The sequence below is a fragment of the Colletotrichum paranaense genome (assembly GCF_030867605.1).
Source record: "Colletotrichum paranaense strain IMI 384185 chromosome Unknown Scaffold_5.1, whole genome shotgun sequence".
NCBI lineage: Eukaryota > Fungi > Ascomycota > Sordariomycetes > Glomerellales > Glomerellaceae > Colletotrichum > Colletotrichum paranaense.
Window position 1 is genome coordinate 3,521,194 of NW_026848963.1, and position 12,686 is coordinate 3,533,879.

Sequence of the window (12,686 nt, forward strand, 5' to 3'; positions counted from 1 at the left end):
CTCGAAGACACTGAAGACAGCCGCAGGCCAATACAAGGTCTCCAGCCCTGCCAGTTACAACCACTTTATTTCGGGTCTTCTGTTTTACTAATCACAGTACAGAAAGTATCACAGGCAGATGGAAATACCGAGACCGACTTCGGATAAGGTATCTCCACTACTGCTGACCGTATCTCACAGCCGGCAACGCGCAGTGTAAATAAATCAGACGGCATGCCTAAGCAGGGAGCCATCTATCCATGCCCGTACATACCCGTTCGGAGGATCCCGGTCACAGTGTGGTATGCCTAGAGCGTTCGATGAAATGACAAGTCCCTGTCCTGGATAATAACCCTCTAGCTGGCGTAAAAACGTATGCTTATGCTACAAACTACCTTTTCGAACTTCTATCCGCTGTCCCTCAGGTGATACAAATTACATGCTTCGAATGTCGTTGTTTCAGGACGCCAAAGCTTTCCACCACTCGCACCATTGCATCGCTGTGACTGGCCTTACATGTGGATTGGCTTGGAGTAGGTGGCCATAGCTGCCTCCTTGAAGGCCTCAGCCAGGGTGGGGTGAGCATGGCAAGTTCTGGCGATGTCTTCGCTGGACGCTCCATATTCGAGAGCAAGAGTGGCCTCCGCAATCATTTCGCCAGCATTGGGACCAATGATGTGGACTCCCAAGATTCTGTCCGTTTCAGGGTCAGCGAGCATCTTGACCATGCCCTCAGTATCCAGGTTCGTCTTGGCGCGGGAGTTGGCGCTGAAGGGGAATGAGCCGACTCGGTAGGGGATGTCTTGAGACTTGAGGTCCTGTTCACTCTGGCCAACCCAAGCAACCTCGGGATGGGTGTACATGACAGACGGGATGACGCCGTAGTTGACGTGACCGTGGCCCTTCTTGATATACTCGACAACAGCAACAGCCTCCTCCTCGGCCTTATGCGCCAGCATAGGTCCAAAGGTGACATCACCAACGCAACGGATGTGAGGGATCTTAGTGCGGTACTCGGAATCGATAATGACACGGCCTCTCTCGTCGAGGTCGAGACCAATGTTCTCAAGGCCCAGTCCGCCCGTGTAAGGTCTACGACCAATCGCGACAAGGACGACGTCGGCATCGAGCTAATAAACAGGTCAGCATCTTCTACCAAACCGGTTTTTGGCCAAGTCTTACCGTCTCCGGCTTGCCACCCTTGGCAGAGTCGACCTCCAACTTGATCTTATCGCCACTCTTGTCGCCGCTCAGGACCTTGGTGCCCGTCTTGAAGGTAATACCCTGTTTCTTAAGAATCTTCTGAGAGCTCTTGGCAATCTCGGCGTCCATTCCGGGGCCGCCAATCTGGCCGAGGAACTCCACAACAGTCACCTTGGAGCCGAGACGGGACCAGACGGAGGCCATCTCCAGACCAATGATGCCGCCACCAATGACAACGAGGGATTCCGGAATCTTGTCGAGAGAGAGCGCACCAGTGCTGGTGACGACGCGCTTCTCGTCAATCTCGAGACCAGGGAAGGGAGTGGCCTCGCTGCCAGTCGCGATCAGGATGTTCTTGCCCTTCACAGAGGTCTCGCCACCGTCATTGAGAGAGACTTTGATCTCGTTCTCGTTGACGAAGGTGCCGGCACCCTTGATGTATTCGACACCATTCTTCTTGAAGAGGAATTCGACACCCTTAGTCAGGCCGCCGACGGCGGTGTCCTTAGCCTTCATGAACTGCTCCAGGTTGACCTTTACGTCTGAGACATCGATTCCGCGGTTCTTGGTATCATGTTTGATGGTGTGGTAAAGGTGAGAATTGTTGAGGAGTGCCTTCGAGGGAATACAGCCAACATTGAGGCATGTTCCACCTAGGGTACCTCGCTTTTCGATGCAGGCAACCTTCAGGCCCTCTTGACCAGCTTTGATCGCAGCGACATAGCCGGCAACGCCACCGCCAATGACAACGAGATCGTTCTCCTCTGGTAACAGGGTCAGTGGCGTCACAAGCAGTATATTCGGGGTATAAGCAACGTACCAGAGGACGAGGCGTAGGCACGGCTCCATCTAGAGAGCTGGGGTGCGACGGCGGGGAGTCTACAAACAGCTGTCAGCTTGAAAAGAATGAGGCTCTGCTATCAGGGTCCTTTACGAGGGTTTTCTGAAAGCCGACTTGGCTGCAGCGCGCGGTATCAATCGACTGGAGAGCATAGTGGCCTATTCCGATGGATGCTCGGATGTGGTGACGAGAGGAGGATGACGGTGATGATGGAGAGGAATAGAATGCGCCGGGCTGTTAATGAACGGCGATTCACGGCAAGTGAGGGTCGACGGGTGGATGGGCGAATGAGTTTGGACGGGCCACGGCTGTGCAAGCTTCGGATTGAATTGGAGCTCTCGGCCATTACGATTTTTTTCGTGGCTGACAGGTACTTCTTGGCCACACCAGGGTGGAGCAGAATCAATCGCCGCTTTCGCTTGGAGCATCTCATCTCCGGGGTCTTCGCGTTGAGAAATGTGCACGGTCAACGTGACGGTAGAGTAACGTAAAGCGGCAGGGGGGAAGTTACTAAATACTAAGTCACTAGCTCAAGGACTGCGAGCCCATCGTTTGGTTGACTAACGGCGTTATCCTAGTGCTGATAAAGCGGCGTGTGGCCGACGTTGCATGCCTGAATGAAAGACCCTTTCTCTTCTAATAGCGGCAACCCCCAACGTTCTTGGATAGGTGGTTCATTGCCTTCCCCTGGCTATTGTGCCGTTATTTCCCGCACTGAGGCGCGATTAGCCGCTACGGGAGTACTCGCCGGGATCCTCACTTATAACCTGTTTTGGGGTTTTAATAGAGGTAAGATACCACCCCATATAACAGATTATCCCGCACGATAGATTACTTAATTTAGATAATTTTTCCCTCTTTTAATACTACTATTACTATTTAATTTTATATTCTATTTTTACTAGCTAGTCAGATAGTTCTTAATATCGTTTTTATAATATTAATATATAGTATTAATAAATACTTATACTATTTTAATAAACTATTTTTTTAAATTAACTTTAACTTTCCTTTTTATAAAGTTTATAATATAATTACGGATTATTAATAATAATATTAGGTACTTAACGTTACTATTTTATAAACTTACGTATTTAACTAAGTTAGCTACTTTTTTAAATAATAATAACTTATAATAATAGTATTAAAAATACTCTTATCGCTATTATTAAAAATAATACTAACTTTTTTATTATTAATATTTACCTTAATATTTTTATTTTTAACTTATATATATATATATATTCGTTACCTCGTTTTTTTTATTAAAATCAAAAAAACGCTATTTTAAGTATATTTTATTAAAATACTAAGATATTATTTATAACTTATTAACCTCTAGGGCTTTTTTAATATAATAAAATAATATAAATAAGCTTAGATTTAATAATATAATTAAGAGTTTAAAAAGAGTATAAATAAGTATTTTAAATAGGAATATTAATAAAGAGAGATTATTATTAAATAAGATAAAAAGAGAAAGTATAGAGTAGTATTTAGCTATTAGAAAGATAATTAATATTTGATTTTATGTTCTGCCTTTGCTAGTTACTCGGGCGGTTCTTAATATTAATTATACAGTATTAATACATAGTATCAATAGATACTCTCACTGTCTCGATAGACTATTCTTTTAGATTTTCCACCTTTCTAACTTTCCCTCTTATAAAGTTCAAGATTATTAACGGCGAAAGATAATTAATATATTATAATAATAGAGTTATTAGTATTTTAAGTTAGGTTAGTATTTATAGTTAGTAATTAGTTATGAAATTTTATTAAAATACGTAATAAAAACACTTAATATTAACCTTAATAAACTAGCTTACTTATAAAGGCGAAAAGAGCCCTTAATAAAGCGGACCAGACCCCAAAGGGGAAAAATAACTACTATATACTATTATTATTAAACTATCTACTTTAAAAATATTTAAAATATTGAAATACTAACTCGTTAACTTATAAAAATACTTTAAGGGCTAGTAGTTCGATCTTATTAATATTATATTTAATAATTCTAATTTATAAAAAGATTATTTAAAAAAAATATAAACTAATTACTATTAATTTAAAAATGAAAAACGTATATACCCTTATAAGTACTATTACTATTAGTACTAAATATATATAATATACTCTTAATATACTAAATAGACTTAAGAGTATTATTAATATTTTAATATTATAATAATAAAATAAGAAATTTAGAGAGGCTAAAAGGAAAAATCTAGAGCTATTAAAAAAGGTAGAAAGGAGGGGATAGTTTTTAGTTATTTAAAAGGTAATTAATATATTATAATAGCGGGGTTATTAATATTTTAAGTTAGTTAATATTAATAGTTAGTAATTAGTTATAAAGTTTATTATATAATAAAGATACTTAATATTAACTTTAATAAACTAACTTGCCCGTAAAGGCTTACTAAGTATATTTTTTATTAAATTAATAAAAAAAAGTAATTTATTATAAATCGTTAAGTTTTTACTAAACTATTACTAAATATTAAACTAATAATATTATTTTAAGTTTTTAAAGAGCTATTTATTTTTTTATTTTGCCTTTGCTAGCTACTCGGGCAGTTCTCGATATTAACTATATAGTATTAATATATAGTACTAATAGATACTCCTACTATTTTAATAAACTAATTTTTTTATTTAGATTTTTTACTTTTTTAACTTTCCTTTTTATAAAGTTTATACTTACGGCTAGATATATTATTAACGGCGATATTAAGTACCTAACGTTATTACCCTATAAGCCCGCGTACTTAGCTAAGTTAGCTACCCTTCTAAATATAGTAGCTTATAACGGTAGTATTAGAGATACCCTCGTTACTATTATTAAGAATAATACCGACCTTACTAATAACTATTATACTTTTAACTTTAACTCGTATATATATACATATTTATTACCTCGTTTCCTTTATTAAAATTAAAAAACGCCACTTCTTTTACTATTTATTACTATTATACTATTACTATCTAACTATCTACTTTAAGTATACTTTATTAAAATACTAAAACGCCGTTAATAACTCGTCGACCCTTAGGGCTTTTTTAATAACTAGAAGTTATTTAATTTTATAAGTATTATATTAAATAACCCTAAGCTATAAAGAGACCGCCTTAATAAATACTATATTTATAATATTAATTTATAAAAAATAGATAGATATATTATAATAAGCGTCGCCCTTATTAATACCTTTTTAATATAATAAAATAGTATAAATAAGCCTAGACTTAATAATATAATTAAGAGCTTAGAAAGAGTATAAGCGAGCATATTAAATGAGAATATTAATAAAGAGAGGTTATTATTAAATAAGATAAAAAGAGAAAATAAGGGGTAGTATTTAGCTATTAAGAAGGTAATTAATATATTATGGTAGCGGGGTTATTAGTATTTTAAGTTTAGTTAGTATTAATAGCTACTTAGTAATGGCTACGGCCGGCTATAGTTAGTTATAAAGTCTTATTAAAGTACGTAATAGAAACTCGATATTAACCCTAATAGACTAGCTTGCCCGTGAAGCGAAGATGGCCCCTAATAAGGCGGACCGGACCCCAAAGGGCTTAAAGAGCTATATAGTACTATTTAGCTTATTTAAAATACTTTTATATTTATTTTTTTATTTTTTTATTTTTTTATTTTTATTTTTTATTTTTATTAACTACTCGGGCGGTTCTTAGTATCGTTTATATAGTATTAATATATAATATTAGTATATACTTTTACTATTTTAATAAACTATTTCTTTTAAATTTATTTTTTTTAAACTTTCCCTTTTATAAAGTTTATAACTACGGATTATTAATAATAATATTAAGTACTTAATACTACTACCTTATAAGCTTACGTACCTAGCTAAGTTCGTAGCCTTTTTAAATAATAATAGCTTATAATAGTAATATTAAAAATACCTTCGTTACCGTCGTTAAAAATAATATTAATTTTACGATATTTATTTTTTAATTTTAACTCGTATATATATATATATATTCGTTACCTCGTTTCTTTTATTAAAGTTAAAAAAGGCTATTTCTTTTACTATTTATTACTATTACCTTATTACTATTACCTTATTACTATTACCCTATTACTATTACCCTATTACTATTACCCTATTATTATTATTATTAAATTATTTACTTATTTTTAAATATATATTATTAAAATACTAAGATACTAACCCGTAGACCTATAGGGATACCTTAAGGGCTAAAAGTTCGATCCTATAAGTATTATACTAAAGGACCCCGAATTATAATACGATCGTTTTAAAAAATACGGATTAGATAATATTAACTTAAAGATTAAGAAGAGGTATATTAACGTAGTTATTATTATAATTAGTACTTAGCTTATATAATATAGTAATTTTAAAGTACCTAATTAACTCTTAAGTATTATTAATACTTTAAAATTACTATATAAGAATAAATTAAAAAGGACTAAAAGGCTAAATTTAGAGCTATTAAAAAAAGTAAAAAGTAGGTTTTTAACTATTTAAAGGGTAATCAATACATTATAATACTATTATTAATATCTTAAGTTTAGTTAGTATTAATAATTATTTATAATAACTACGGCCGGCTATAATTAGTTATAAAGTTTTATTAAAATATATAATAAAAATACTTAATATTAACCTTAATAAACTAGCTTATTTATAAAAGCGAAGATGGCCCTTAATAAGGTAGGTTGGACTCTAAAGGGATTTATTTTTTTATATTTACTTTTACTAGCTACTTAGGCGATTCTTAATATTAGTTATATAATATTAATATATAGTATTAGCGGATACTCCTACTATATTATTAAACTATTTTTTTTGAGATTTTCTATTTTTTTAAACTTTCCCTCTTATAAAGTTTATAATTACGGTTTATAAAGTTTATAATTACGGTCTATAAAATTTATAATTAGAATAAAATACCCTTATATAATATTATTTTATTAAAATAAAAAGTAACCTTAACTTTTATAAACATAGCTATAGTTTTTATATTTTTATTTATGTTATTAGTATATAAAAAAAGTTACTTTTTAGGGTCTAACCTACCTTATTAGGGGCTATCTTCGCCTTTATAAATAAGCTAGTTTATTAAAATTAATATTAAGTATCTTTATTATATATTTTAATAGAACTTTATAACTAACTAAAGCTAGCTATAGCCGTTACTAATTATTAACTTCAACTTAAAATACTAATAATCCTATTATAATATATTAATTACTTTTTTAATAACCGAATACTACCCCCCCCTTTTTTTTAATAATAACCTCTCTCTAATATTCTTATTTAATATACTCGTTTATACTCTTTTAAAGCTCTTAATTATATTATTAAATCTAAGTTTATTTATATTATTTTATTATATTAAAAAAGTACTAATAAAAATAATAATTATTATAATATATCTATTTATTTTTTATAAGTTAGTATTACGGATATAGTATTTATTAAAGCGGCCTTTTTATAGCTCGGGATTATTTAAAATAATATTTATAAAATTAAATTTTTAATTATTAAAGAAGGCCTAAGGGTTAACGAGTTATTGATAATATTTTAATATTTTAATGAAGTATTTAATTTTATATTCTACTTTTACTAGCTACTCGGGTAGTTCTTAATATCGTTTTTATAATATTAATATAATCTATCGAGATAGTAGGAGTATCTATTAATACTATATATTAATACTATATAATTAATATCGAGAACCGCCCAAGTAACTAGCAAAGGCAGAACATAAAATCAAATAATATTAATATACGGTATTAATAAATACTTATACTATTTTAATAAACTATTTTTTAAAAATTTTTTAACTTTCCCTCTTATAAAATTTATAATATAACTACGGATTATTAATAATAATATTGAATACTTAACGCTATTACTTTATAAGCCTACGTACCTAGCTAAATTAATTACTTTTTTTAAGTATAATAGCTTATAATAATAATATTAAAAATACCCTCGTTACCGTCGTTAAATAATATCAACTTTATAATATTTATTTTAATATTTTTAATTTTAACTCGTATATATATATATATATATATATATATATATATATATATATATATATATATATATTCGTTACTTCGTTGTTTTTATTAAAGTTAAAAACGCTTCCCTCGCTACTTATTATTATTGCGCTATTATTATATTGTTATTATTATTATTATTACTATTATTATTACTATTATTATTTCTATTTAACTATTGATTTACTTAAGTATACTTTATTAAAATACTAAAATGTTATTAATAACTCGGTAACCCTTAGGGCTTCTTTAATAACTAGAAGTTCGATTTTATAAGTATTATACCCTCCCGACGGAGTAATTTACCGGGGCCGTACTATGTATTACGTATTAAGGAAAACTAGGTATAATACGCTCTAAACCTAATTACTAACTAAAATAGTTAACTAACTTAATTATTATCTCCTTTTTATTAATAGTTCTTAACTTTCTACTACTTCTAGCTATTTATAGGGCAAGCTTTACTTATTTTAATATGTATAGGACCTCCTAATACTAGCTTATATAAATAGCTAAGTTTAATATAATCTCTTTTTTTATATACGTATTATTATTACTTAGGGGGTCCTATAAGAGCTATTTAAAGTACTAGCTTATTATTTTAACTTTATTTATTTCTAGCTTATTTATTATAATTATTATAACTAAGCTAATATCAACATATTAAATCTTAATATTTATATTAGCTTAATTATTTATAATATTTATAATATTACATAGCTAAATTCTATTTTATTAAAAAGTATTTTATTACTTTTTAAGCGTATTTATATTAGTTATAATAGTTATAATATTAAGCTAGTTAAAGAGAGTGCTTAGCCCGAGAGAGGCAAACTTATTAACGGGTATCTTTAGCTTATTAATTATTAACTATATATTAAGGGAGTAGTAGTTTATATATTAATAAGTTTATTTAGTAAATCTATTTAGTAAATTTATTTAGTAAATATATTTAGTAAATTTATTTAGTTTAAATAGAGACTAGCTTTAGGTAATATTGAAAATAATAAGTATAAAAAAAATCTTTACGAGCTCTAAGTAGTAAATATTAGCCTATTTAGCCCTTTTTTTTTTAAAAAAACCTCTACGTTATTATTAAAGTTTAGAATCTTTACAATTAAAAAAGGCCGCTTTTAATTATTACGGCCGATTATTATAACTAATTATTACGGCTAATTTTTATTATTAACCTTTTTAACTAGCGCTACTACGTAAAGAGTAGCTTACCTATCCTAAATTAAATAAAGGTTTTTATATTAAAATTACTATATTATATTAAGCGCGTACTTAGGATATATTACGTATATTATATAATTAAAAAGTATATTATATTATATAATTTCTTTTAAAAACGTAATCCTATTAAGGTCGATTATTTATACTTATAAAGCCGGAAAAAAACTACTATATAAGTATTATACTAAACGACCCCGAGCTATAAAAAGACCGTTTTAATAAATATTATATTTATAATATTAATTTATAAAAAATAAATAAATATATTATAGTAAGTATTACTCTTATTAGCGCCCTTTTTATATAATAAAATATAAATAAGCTTAGATTTAATAATGAGTTTTGCTATTTAAGTAGTACTATTTAGCTATTTAGGTAGTAATCTATTTTTATATAGTCCGTATGACTAATTAGAGCTTAGTAAATTTTAGTATACTTTTTATAACTTACCCTCTGTACTTTTTATATAGGCCCGAGCTCGTAATTCCTACTTTTTAAGTACGTACTTCTACTTATTATTAATCAACTACTTTTATTTTAACTTACTTACTTTAACCTACTTACTTCTACTTATTTTAACTTACCTATTTTAACCTTTATTATATCGTTACTATTACATAATTAATTAATAATAAATTTATTATAACTTTTAATACTAGAGGTTAATTTAGTAAAATCTTATAATAATACTACTGTTTTTTTATATATTAAAAACCCTTTTATAAATAATACGCTTACTAATTTAATTAATACCCTTATAATTACTTTATAAATATTTACTTATAACTACGGCTTTATAATCGTTTATTATAATATTTTTAACTATATTAATAACTAAATTATATATTATATTTTATAATATAACTAAGACTTAGTTTATTAAACTAAGGGCGTTAGTTTTTATTAATTAAAAATATAAAAAGTTAGTTACCCTTAATAAAATATCGCTACTATTTATACTTAAAACGGAAAAAAATAAACGTCTAAAATTAAAATAAGAGATTATAACTACGGCCTATCTTTTTACTTATTAATATACTCTACTTATTACTAGCTTTTTTCTAACTAAACTACCCTTATTAATAACTTATTTAAATATAATATTATTAAATTTTATAAGATTCTTATAATAGTTTATAATTATATACTTAACGTACTATCGTATTTTAAATAAAAAAACGTTTATAATAAATAATAAAAGTAGCGATTTAAGTACCTCGGTAATAAGACCCTTATTTAAGTAATTTTTTATAATATTTAAACCCGCAGCCTTTATTATTACGTTTTATAAAATAAAAAAGACCCCGACTTACCTAAAGCTATATTATAAACTTATTTATAGTATAAAAAAATATAAAAGCGCTTTTTATAAATAATAAGCTTTAATAATATATATAAAATAAATAAGTTTAAAATACGTTTTTTTTTATTAATATTATAAATATTAGCTCGCTATTTAACTACGCTTTTATTATTATTTTATTAAAACGCCGCAAATTATATAACTTCTTTATATAATTATTTAATATAATTTAATAAGAAATAAGTATTTAGGTACTAAATATAGTTATTACTAACTTTAAAAATACCCTTTACTTAGCCCTACTCGAGGTCCTATTTATTATTTAATTCTAATTTTATATTTTTTATATTAATATAAATATAAACCTTAATATTAAATATAAATAACTAAGTAATAGTACTATAAAAATTTAAAATAAGTTTAATATTAATAAAAATAAGGGATTAACTAAAGTTTTTATATTAGCTCGTAAAAAATAAAAAGCTATTATTATTACTTTCTTTAATAATTTATAAATTATAATACTTAATAAGATCTTATATATTAATAAATTATTTACTACTTAATAACTCAAAGTTATTAAGTTTAAATATATATTTATAAGCTTTTATTAATTATAAATATACGTACTTTACGTAAATTTAGAAGTTAATTTTAATATTTTACTAACTAAACTCTAGTTCTATTATATTTAGTTAATATATATATCCCCTTTTATTATTAATAAGCCTAGTATTTTATTAATAAGTATAAGAACTTCGGTATAAATACGAACTTATTTACTAAAACTATTTATAAAAACTTAAAGTTTTATATTATTATTAATTACGTAAACTTTTATATTATTTTTTGAGTAATTAATAAAATACTGATTAATAAAAAAAGGGGGTACGTCGAGGCTATTATTATTATAAAATCTCGTACTTATTATAAATATCTCTGCCCCCCCCGACGGAGCAATCCGCCGGGGCCGTATTATATATTACGTATTAGGGAAAACTAGGTATATTGCGCTCTATACTTAAGTACTAATTAAAATAGCTCCTAACCTTCTATTACGTAAAGTCCTCTAAGTTCTAGCTATCTAAAGGGCGAGCTATACCTACTTTAATATATATAAGACCTCTTAATATTAACCTATATAAGTAGCTAGATCCTATATTATATACTCTTTTTTATTAAAAATTAGGGGACCCCTTATATATTCTTTTACGTTTATAATATAGCCCGTATTAAAAGAATTTTTAGTTTTATAAAATATAATTTTTAAATTAGCGTTAATATATTAAATTTTAATATTTATATTAGCCCGGCTATTTATAATATTCGTATTATTATTTAGCTAGATTTTATATTATTAAAAAGTATTACGCTATTCTTTAAGTATATTTACGTTGGTTACGATAGCTAGGGCGTCGAGGGGGCCTAATTTGTCGAGCCCTAGAGGGGGGGACCTATCGAGGGGCATCTTTAGTAAAGTAGTAGTTTATATATTAATAAGTTCGTTTAATAAGTTTATTTAATAAATTTATTTAGTTTAAATAGAGCTTTAGGTAATATTAAAAGTAATAAGGATAAAAAGAATCTTTATAAGCTCTACTAGATATTAGCCTTTTTAGCCCTTTTTTTAAAAACCTCTATATTATTATTAAAGTTTAGAACCTTTATAGTTAAGGGCCGCTTTTAACTTTTACGGCCGACCTTTATTATTAACCTTTTTAACTAGCGTTATTATAAATTAGCTTATTTATTTTAAATTAGATAGTAGTTTTCGTATTAAAATTATTATATTACGTTAAGCGCGTACTTAAAGTATATTATATATATTATATAATTAAAAAGTATACTATATTATATAATTTCTTTTAAAAGCGTAATCCCGTTAAGGTCGATCTTTTATGCTTATAAAGCTAGAAAAAAACTACTATATAAATATCTCTACTAGCTATAGCTTAGTAATATAACTAAATAAATAAAATATAAAGCTTTAGATTTTATAGTTTATTAATATTAAATTACCCTTATTATAATATTATTACTTATTAATAAGAACCTAATTA

General features: G+C 28.1%; 1 protein-coding gene across 1 annotated transcript; it reads right to left on the minus strand.

Annotated features, from left to right (window-relative positions):
* Positions 1 to 491: 491 nt before the first annotated feature.
* CPAR01_07591 (dihydrolipoyl dehydrogenase) lies at positions 492 to 2,175 on the minus strand (the record flags this gene model as incomplete). The annotated part of the gene is made up of 4 exons (XM_060491860.1): positions 492 to 1,109; positions 1,162 to 1,946; positions 2,003 to 2,061; positions 2,117 to 2,175. 4 exons carry the CDS (start codon positions 2,173 to 2,175, stop codon positions 492 to 494), a joined length of 1,521 nt encoding a protein of 506 aa, XP_060350734.1.
* Positions 2,176 to 12,686: the final 10,511 nt, after the last annotated feature.